This window comes from Geospiza fortis, unplaced genomic scaffold (genome assembly GCF_000277835.1).
Source record: "Geospiza fortis unplaced genomic scaffold, GeoFor_1.0 scaffold108, whole genome shotgun sequence".
In the NCBI taxonomy this organism is placed as follows: Eukaryota; Metazoa; Chordata; class Aves; order Passeriformes; family Thraupidae; genus Geospiza; species Geospiza fortis.
This window is the reverse complement of record NW_005054439.1, coordinates 1,264,417-1,275,216: the sequence shown is the minus strand read 5'-3', so window position 1 is coordinate 1,275,216 and position 10,800 is coordinate 1,264,417. Positions and strand designations below refer to the sequence as shown.

Here is a 10,800-nt window from a genome sequence, read left to right as displayed (position 1 = left end):
TGCTGTTGGAAAATTGAAATTCAAATCTCTTACTCCGCTGCAGGGAATACAGTGGAGTTCTTAACACATTGCTCCTAGACTTCGGTAGAACAAAGAAGGAGGGTTGTATTACTCCCAATGTACAGGTTCTTTCCCATTTTTGAGGTAACTCACTGTAAGCTCGTTGCCCACAAATCCAGTATATCCCATCTGGGGCTTTCCATTTCTTATCAATTTTCTCTGGTTGTTCCCAATAAGACTCAGGCTGTTGATGGATTGGTAGGGGTTAGCTCCAGGACTTCTGTACCAGCATAGATCAATCTGTTCATCCCATTCACAGTTTATTTCTTTTATTGGTCCCCAGTACCCAGCAGGGGTTTTAGGTCGCCAGACTTTTGAACGATTATCTATATTTAGTACCAATGTGGATTTACAAGGCGTATGTCCCACTATTTTATTAAATTTCTTTCTTTCTCGAGTTATACAAATAGTTCTAATTACTTGATGGCTTAAAATCTATCTTTCAGGTCTCTTCAATGTTCTAGAAATTTGGGTGTGGTTCCACTTTAAAAATTGCTCTGGAGCTAAGCTCTCACCTTTCTATGGCCATCTTTCAGCCATTTTTAAACTTCCACAAATCCAACATTTAGATAATCCCAGTTCTGTGGCAATCTCTTGCATCAATCTCACAAACAGATTCTTATTCGAGCCTGGCAGGTCCCAATCTTTGTAGTGCTGTTTTAGTTGTTTATATAGTTCAGCCAATTCTTTTGACTCTTTTCTCCTGTTCTTTCCTCTATTCCTCTTTGTTTCTTTTTCTTCTTTCATTTCCTTTTTCAATTTTTCTCTTAGTGCCTGGCTCCCTATACCTATACTTGGGTTATTTCCATTATCATCCCTTTCAAAACAAAAGAACTTTTCATATTGAGGGCAAATCTGATTACCATGGGGATAAGGAGCTCATCTATTATATCCCAAATTTTTCCCTACCCAGTACATCTTTCCTTCTTTAACACAAATATCTATAAAACTGCTGCGATTGTAGCAGGCAGAACTAACATACAGGTGTGTCACAAACACAGATTCCATCTTGTCTTTAATCCACACAGGGTGATTGCAATAGTCACAGATATTGAAATTGCTGGGACTTGGTTTTTGCCCTGTTTGCGTTTTCATTGCCGATCTTTTTATTTTTTTGAACTCTGTCCAGTGTGGCTTTCTGGCTTTTGCCAACTGTCTAGGGTACCAGAATGATCACAGTGAAAATAATCTTCAGGAAATTTACCTTTCTACTTTTCTCAAGGCCCCTTGGGTTGCAACCAAGGGCCGAGATGCCAGTCTTCTCGGTAGCAAAGGTACTATCCCGGGATCTAGTCACTGGTGCTTTTAGTTTCTTTGGCACCCATAGCCCCACAGAGTTTGCTTGTCTCCTTTTAAATGCCATTTTTCAGTTCTGGCTGGTCAAGAAAACATAATTAAAATGAAAAGAACAGGGAAAAGGTTAGACTAGAACACGATAAACTTATATTTTCTAAAACTTCTGGGATATGCTAACCACGATAAGATTTTGCTAATTATTTTCTGGTTCAAGGGCGGGGAGTTTATTACGTCGCTGCCTCCAATAGGCATACTCACAGCACCAATCTGCCCCTGGAATGCACTTATGATGTGGTATATAAACTTCTTCTCTACAACAACTATCAATTATGAGACACTGGTCTATAAGATCATGAATTGTTTGTTCTCTTATTTGTTAAGGCAGCATGCTCACTCTCCTCCTGATTAACAGGGTCTTTTGAATTCATATATATGCTTAGAGCCTGGCAAATCCAATCCTCAAATGATCCGCACTTGGGCCAATATAAATTATCTTTCCGGATAATTTCCTTTGTCCATTCAAACATAAAATACTTAATCATTTTCTGTTTACTTTTTCCCCTTTGGGATTCCCACTTATCCTAAAGCCGTATCATCATCTCCAGCAGGCTGTCCTGAGGAATGCTGCTCCCTTCCTGAGAACCCCCCTCACGGTTCCCAGATACTCCAAACAGCTGAGATTTCACACAATCTGCAGCCCCTGGGTCAAGGCATTTACTTTTTCCCTGACCCATCTCTGGCGGCAACAAACCAAGAGATCCCCGGTACCAGGAAAATCTCAGTTTCCCGCACTCACCCCGTGGTTCAACTTTCTTACTACTTTGTCACACTGCCTTTTCAATCTACTTGTTCCACTCCTATTTCTCCCTCTGCAGTCTGTTCTACTCCTATCTCTCTCTTTTTCTCAATCTATTAGCCCCTTCCTCTCACCATCTAATCACATACTAAAATGCCTGCTACCAACTCCTCCAAGGAAATTGAACTTATTCAATCACTCTCCTTCTCAATTTCCCTACTGAAGTCAATCCCTCCTGGCCAAGGACTTCCCGCAGGTGCTTGGACCAGGGATCTCCTCTTTCTCCCTGGGTCAAACCCTCCCGGGATCCCCACTTGTTCACTTTTCTTTCACTTTCCTCCTTTCCCGGCTGGCCTCCTCTCAGAGGCAGTCCTCCAAGGACAGGCTGCTCCACCCTGGGAGCAGGGCCCCTCTCTCCACAGGTCTCCCACAGGATCACAGCCTCCTCCAGGCATCCCGCTGCTCTGGTGCAGGGCTCCTCCACAGGATGCAGGTGAATCTCTGCTTCGCCGTGGATCCCTGCGGGCTGCAGGAGCACTGCTGCCCCACCATGGTCTCACCACTGCCCGCAGAGGAATCTCGGCTCTGGAGCCTGGAGCATCACCTCAGCCTCAGTCTCCACTGCCTGTGGAGTCTGCAGGTGATTCTCCTCACATGTTCTCACTCCTGCTTTTCTCTAATCAAAATAAAAACTGTGTCCCAAATTGATTTTTGTATTGTTATGTTTGCCCAATTATCCCTTCAGAAAAAAACCAAACAATATTTAAGATAGCAACAATTTTAATTGAATAATTTAGAGAATATATATTGACAATATAATTTGATTAAAATAAGGGATAATTTGGTTCAGATAATAGCGCATAAGCAAAAGATAACCGCGGGGTACGGAGTGCAGGGCTCTTGGACTTCGGCCACTTCACGTACGAGCTTGCCAAGTGAAGATTCCCCCCTTATAAGCCAGGTGTCGATATCATCTCCTCCCATTTTCGATTCATCACTCTTCTGTCTCCGCCCTCATCATCACCTTTACCGCGCATGCTCCATCACTCGTTTTGGTGGTCGCACAAGTCTTTGGGGGTCGTCCTGATGAAGGCCTCTCCTCTTCCTCTTTTGTCTCTTAGTTCACCTTTGGGTTACGCATGCGCACCAAGCCAATATAATGTAAGCCAAAACTAATATTCTACTACATTTCAGCATCACAGCAATAAATCTCTTATAATTAGCATTTTCCTGGGACTCAACCAGATTTTCTCCTTCTTTTTGTTAATTTTGGTAACTATTATCTCTTGCTATTTCCTTCTATCTTGAACATCTGCAGGGAAGGAGTGTAGAGCCCCTCCTCTCGCTTTTCTTTTTGGCATTTCAACTTTTTAACTGTTTTATTATTTCCAGATATTGATTACTGTATCCATATTTATTACTCTTTCAATTTTATAAGCACGAATCATACCTATTTACCACACTTCAAACATTGGGATGTAGCAGAGGCCACCTGCTAAGTTAACACAAGAACTCTACCAATTGAGCTGGCCCTGCCCAATCAAAACCTCCACATACTGCAGAAGGGAATAAAGACCCTGTGGTGCATGAGGAATATGTTAGGCAAGACAGTTTGAATAAGTTCTGCTTCAAGCAAAGGCAAACCCATCCATGGGATTGTTTTTGCTTAGGGACCTGGATGCACTTGGTGTGTAATGGAGAGGTACAGGGGACACGTACTTCAAGGGGACTTGATTTTTGGGTGAAAACAGTAATCTTAAAATGTATAATGTTGGTTGCTGAATGACACTGCCAGTGTAAACAGTGAGAACAAACAATGAGAATGGACTGCTCCAGATACACCAGTCATGAGCTCCTGTTGCAGCTTGCAACCACCCAACAACACACCAGCCCTTTTGCCTTAGAAGACACCTAGGGCAGATGGAAGTGATAGTCATGAACTGAATGAACTCAGCAGACAACTTGAAAGGATTAGGCCAATGGCTATGTAAATGATACCTGTGCTTGTGTGTGTGTGTATGTACATATATATGTGTGTGTGTGTGTGTACATATATATATGTGTGTGTGTGTGTGTGTGTGTATGTGTGTTTGTGTGTGTTTGTGTGTGTTTGTGTAGATGGAAGGTGTGGGTTTTGGGCATGATGTAGATGGCATAGAATAAGGGGTGGATAATGTCCTGGTCCTGTTCAGGACAGGTTTAATTTTTGCAATAGCCAGAAGGGGCATGGCTAGGATACAGTGGTTATTATTCTATACCACCCTGTTTCATTTTTTTGGGATGGGGAAGGGATTCCTTCTGGTTTGGATTGCATGGTGGAAGGAGCAGATGGGCACTGTTGGGGATTCTGTGGGGGGAAGGTTTGAGCAATTGTATATGACTCATTCATTTGTTGTTGTTGTGGTTTTCTTTTTCTTGTATACTCTGTTATTAGTATCGTTGCTATTACTTTTCATTGTCTTATTTCAGGGCTGTTTTCAATAAATTGTTTTTATTTCAGTCTGTCATCTTATCTTTTGTGCCTCCAATTCTCTTCAGCTTGCTGCTGGGGAGAAGGTGAGAGGGTGTGGTCAAGTGGTGTGTGGTTTGAAATGTTTCAGTGGGAACACTGAATTGGGGAATACCATTCCTAAACCATAACAGTGTCCAGATTTGGTATCAGATTATTTTTTTCCCCCTCCCTATTCAGTTCTGTATATTGTTCTTTTGTTCTTTCACTGAAAAAGGGAGAAACAATTTTTAAATATACTATTATAAATTGGCATACTTTGAAAGTTTAAGACAGTTTCAAATTAAGGACATTTCGTTAGTTTTTGAAGGACTGTTGGTGCCTAAGAAAATGGAATAGATCACGACAGAATTCAGTCTGAGATAAACTCAGTATCTCTCCAATGAGATTTTAGAATGGAGAAAGAGCATGTAGCTTTTTAATAATGCATCATTTTAAAAGAGATAATCTTCCATAATCTCATGCTATTATTTGAGATAATTGTGAGCAAACCAGTGTATTTTTCAGCACTTCAGTATTTCCTAAACAAAAACTTTAGTTTTGAATATTTTTTTTATTCTGTCTAAGCAAAATATTCAGTGGTATCAGACAAAAATAATCATCTATAAGATGCTCCACCTCCAATTCCTAAAAGGTTTAACTGTTTGAAATTCATGTTTGTTTGTTTGTTTGCTTGTTTTAAAAAGGTAAATATCCTTTCTTGCCTTAGATTTAGGGAATTTGTTAACATCATGTGAATAGCATGTGGTGATACAGAACAGATGCAGCTGTTGAAAAGCTGCACTGACATCTGCAAATGCATATAGGAATTTTCCAGCACATTACAGTGGCTTGCATTAATTCTTGATTATGGCATCAAAAGGTAGTGAAGTCAGAATTCAAAGTTATGCTAAGACTTCATTGAAAGTTTATTATGCATACTGAGCACTAAAAGATGTTTTTTGTCTATAGATATAGAGGTAAAATATTACTGATTGTAAGAGCGAACAGATTTTCATGAAAAATTACAATTCTCTGTAGGCAAGTTCGTTAGGACAAAACTTAAGTTAATTTTAACTTAAATTAATTAAAACTTTAAATTATTAAATTTTAAGCTAATCCAGGTTAAATCCAAGGCTGGTACTTTGGATTAGAAGGTATGAAGAAGGAGGAACTCCCTCTCTCATTCAGTATTTTTATAAATGAGATTATGTAAAAGACAGTACATTTTGAATAAATCCAACAACCGTGCAAAGCCAAAATTTAAATTATGTATGAATGTATATAAACTTAAAGATGCTCTTTTCAAGTATTTTTGCTCACATAATACAATTACATGGAGTTATCACAGTTACTTTCATACTAATTCTACATTTTGGAGCAGGTTAATGTGGGAAATAGATTTGTAGAGACCCACGAGGGGTAGTTTTAGATGATTAGCTTTAAAGCATCTACATCATAGTGTGGCAAAAAGCTGATAGGCCAAGAAACACTTATAGTGTATTGTAATTAAGAAATAGTAGGCTTCTGATTGTGATGGCATGGATTATAACATCTGTATTGTCTCAACCTTCTCAGCAGACTGAAAATAAAGTTTTTAAAACACCTCTCAGTTGCCTCATCTATAGATGATAAAAAAAAATTCCAACAGGTTAGTTCTAATATCTCTTATCAGGGCTCTCTTAATTCTGTTTCTGTCCATTCTTCACTTCTAGGCAAACTTGCCTTTTTCATCCTTTATGATGGTGTTTTGTCTTTGCAGAGTTGCTTGGCATGCTGGAGATTGAGCACTTGTTTATTGACTCAAGCAGTCAAACTTTATTCATACCTTACCTTTTGGTAATTAAAGTAGTCAAGTCATGCTGGTAGTTGTGTTGGACTAACAGGAAATAGATCCCTTTAACAGGGCTGTGTACACAATTAGTGCATGTAGAGTACTGTCTAAAGAAAGAAGGAAATACTATTTTACCTGGTATTGCCAATATACTGTAGGGGATTCTCTTAAAACAAACAACCAACCTCCTTGCTTTCCGATTAAACAGAGATTGCATGCATAGAGAATCACCCAGCCCTTATAATGGTTTAGGAAGATGTGATTTGCATACAGAATACTTGACAAAAAACCATTTCTGGTATATGGGCTGAACTATTTCAGAAGTTGTCCTGTGTGCCAGGTATATGGTGAGTGCTGATTAACTTCTGGAATTTAGGATATCATGGGGTTACTATAATGAAGGCTAGATAGTAACATCTTGTTAGATTTTTAATTCTGTAGTGAGAAGAATTTCATCACTATATTTTAACCCCAACTTTCAGAAGCATCCTTCGTAAGCTCTTACATTTTTCTTGCATTATTTAATTTAAGTAACTCTATTGTCTTCAATTGTTTGGCATTTTCTATCTAGGATGCTTTTCTTATTCTGACTTTAATAAAAGTGATATTTGTTTTCTTTTTAAAGCATTTCAGTAATATCTGCCTTATCATAAAATCCCAATATAATCAGGATAATATAACAAAATTTTCAGTCCTGTTACTAAGGTTGCCAAAATTTTTACATATTCCTATAAGAATGCTGAGTGCCTTTGTATGACAGTAGAGTCAGAGAATTAGTAGGTAAAATATCCATAGGTTTTGTCTAAGGGAAGCTGGTGTTAGAGAATGGGTATGGTGTTCACTTTTAGCTACTGAAATTCATACTAGATGTTTTTGTAGAGTTCTTGTTCTAGCCAAGGTGTGAAAACTGCTATCAACTTCCTGCAGTAACTTAAAATAAGATCCTAACATTAGAGCAGGTTTTTACAAGTCCTAAAATAAGTATAATCAGTTGCAGGCTTGCTTTGAAAAAGTCCTCATATTCTTCAGTTATTTTTAAAAGGGTGTGCTGAAATTCATTAATTTGGAAGGAAAGAGGTCTGTATACAGGTCAGCATTTCAATATTGTGCACATATTGTGTACAATATCACAGATATTGTGATTCTGGCTCATAACCTACTGATGGGTGACTGATAACGATGAAAATAGTGACTGTTATTTTTTACATATCTAGAAGTATCCTGCCTTGGACCTGTGTAATCTTAAAGGATTGAATAACACATACCCTGCTTGTTTCAACATCAGAGGTGTCTACAATCAATTGTGTTGTGGCTGCTTTAGTTAGCAACTAATATATACACATTTGTTCAGACTTGTAAGAAAATACTATCTGAGATAAAATGTTGCTCTGTTTTTCTAGATAAAGTGTTATCACAAAAAATACAGGTCAGCTACTCGTGATGTGATTTTTCGCCTTCAGTTTCACACTGGAGCTATTCAAGGACACAGCTTGGTGTTTGGCAAAGAAGATTTGGATAATGCCAACAAAGGTACTTGTCTTCTGTGGTTGGTTGGATGTGTATATGTGCGGGTGTGCAAGCATATGCATGTGATGATCTTCTTCAGCACCCATTCTCAAAAGGATTCTTTTTTTTCCCCCTTACTTATTTTTGGGGAAAGGGAGACTGCTTTGAGTTAGTGAAATTGTAGTGTGTAATACCCGTAAAACTCTAATGATAGGAAAAGCTCTTCAAGCAAGTTAATTGTCAGAATAATTCAGATACTCCTACACAGTCCTTATCACCTTCTCCCTCATTTAAATGGTGACTCTCTTTGTCACCATTGGAGGAAATAAGATGAGCTAAATTATTCTCTTTTTTGGCTAGTGAAAACAGTCATAAAGTCTGATAATGTGTTTGTGACATAGTCTGAGTCTTTTAATATGCTTCAGAATATTAAAGAATGGACACAGTTTTCAGACACACTTGAAATGTGTCACACTAGTCCTCATATTTTCCAAATCATATTGTCAGTTTTATTGTGTTTATATTCAGGATTGGAACTTGCTAAGCCTGTGTTACTAGCAAACTAAAATCAAGCATATTTTCCTGCAGCATGCAGCATAAGGATACCAAAACTTTTGTGGTCAAGTATTGTGGTTTAGGCAATATGGGGAACAATTTTAATTTTCCTGGGTGCGTTTTCTTTATAAGCCATGTCTGTCTACTGTCTAGAGAGAGGGTTAGGATGTACATCTCTTCTGCTTTTGACTGTTCTAGAAAGCAAGCAAAACTCCAGCTGGGATTTATGTGGTCTTTTCTTGAGAATGTGTGGCACAAAAAATATGGCTTTTAAAACCAGATCACTAAGCTGCAAGTGGGAAGGGAAGAGTGATGAGGGTACATGACATAGCTGTAAAGAATCCTGATTTCTGAGTGCACTGAAACTGTTCTCCTGGGAAACATCTTGCTGAATTCCTGTCCTTTGTTCTCAGATGACCGTTTCCCTGACTATAGCAAGGTGGAATTAGTGTTTTCAGGAACTCCAGAGAAAATTCAAGGTGAGCATAGAGAACCAAAAATACGCTTAATTTGAAAATAAATCATATTGAAATACACATTTTTTTTAAAAAGTATTTTTCCTCTTTTCTTCCATTTCTCTTCTAAAAAATCTGAAATTTTACTCTTTCATTAAAATATATTAGTTACTGGTTTAAATTTGGAAAAGTTAATAAAGACTCTGCATTTATATCAGCATAGAAGTCACCAGAGTTTGTTTTAAAGCTATACCAGAACACTTGCTACAACTAGTAGAAAACTTTAATGTATCTGTGTAAAACATACATAGTAGGTGGTTTGGCTCAGCATAAGTAACAGCAGTGGCCTATCCCATAACCTCTTTTGGATGTTGTCATAATTGATTATGTTTGCAGTATTGAAGTTTGGACTGTCTTCAGTTTAGTATAAAGAGACACAGCTGTAGTTTTCTTGGAAATGCTTCTGCTTTGAAGTTGGCTTGTAGGATATTCTGCATGCTTCCAAAATTCTATTTCAATATGTTTAAGATTATGTGATAGTTCTTACTTGCAGTAAGAATTTAAGATTATGCAGATCATTGCAGCTTAATTCTGTTAATGAATGTGTTCTTAATAATTTTATGATGTCCCAAAAAGAATGGATTCTGCCTAAGACTGATTGAAAACCAAATACTCTTAACTGTCTCTATTACACATATTCCCATTCAGTGTCCTCACTGTCCTGTGAATTGCATCTTTTCCCCCTTTTTTTCACATGAGTGTGATAATCTAGCAAATTATGGCCATAGCCACTAAGAAGTTGGATTCTGTCCAACTGAGCACAAAAATCTCACTTAACCTGTTTGAAAGCCATAAAAGAAAACCAGTTTTATAAATGAATTTGTCTTGCTTGTTCTAATTGTTTCTGGATAGTAAATGTTTGAAGATGGGCCAGTTAACATGTCTAAAAAAGGACCAAAATTTTTTTCAAGTTTGCCTTCCTTAGATGACAAATGAGAGGTGTGGATTTTTTTGTAGGCTTCAAGCTGTTGAAAAGTAAGGTTCTAAGTAATGGGATATTTGTATTCAGTTGCTGTCTGAGGAATTAACTAGCTAGGAAGAGCAGCTCACCTTTGTTACTCAACAAGTTATATTTTTTTAAGAAGAAGTCTATGCAGCAGTCTGGGAAGACGTTGAAAAATTCTTTAACTTTAGCACAATAGTATATGATCTCTATATAATGGTTAATGCTTAGTTTTGCACCATAGAGTGCTTAATACAAATACCAGAGATAAATGTCACCTTGTGTTAATTCTCTACATCTGTGCCAGCTTGTGTCAGCTAATACTTCCTTATTTACTTATATTAGTGATTAATATGTACTAGTAGAGATCTTAGTTTTAAGAACAAGAATCATCTATCTCAGAACAAAGAAAGATAAGAGAAGGACATTATGACATCACCACATTTGAAATATTCTCAAAGAGAAGATATTAATCAGAAAATCTGGAACCATATCCAAATAAGTCCACAGAAATAATTAGCATATATGCATGTTTTCAGGAAATGTGATGAGTATGTATTTGTTTCAGGAATATAACCTGGTCTGTTAGGTTACTGGGAGTACCTGCTTTGAGGAGAAATCCTCAAGCAGCCAACACTGCTAGTAATGTTGGCTTTCTAACCTATGAATTGGTTGGAGAGTTTATTTCCTGGTTTTTGGTGACATCTTGAAATACTTACAATTTCTGCAAAATGAGTTTTCCACATCTGAAAATATTATAGAATTTTAGAATAACTACAGGGTATCTCTGGTCCATCCTCCTGCTGA

General features: G+C 37.7%; 1 protein-coding gene across 1 annotated transcript in view; it reads left to right on the top strand.

The window, feature by feature from the left end:
* TNS3 (tensin 3) overlaps positions 1-10,800 on the top strand; it is a 131,717-nt gene that overhangs the window by 40,848 nt on the left and 80,069 nt on the right. The window contains exons 12-13 of the mRNA XM_031062176.1: positions 7,875-8,004; positions 8,949-9,014. Coding sequence (XP_030918036.1) covers positions 7,875-8,004; positions 8,949-9,014 — 196 coding nt within the window. The remainder of the gene's footprint in view (positions 1-7,874; positions 8,005-8,948; positions 9,015-10,800) is intronic.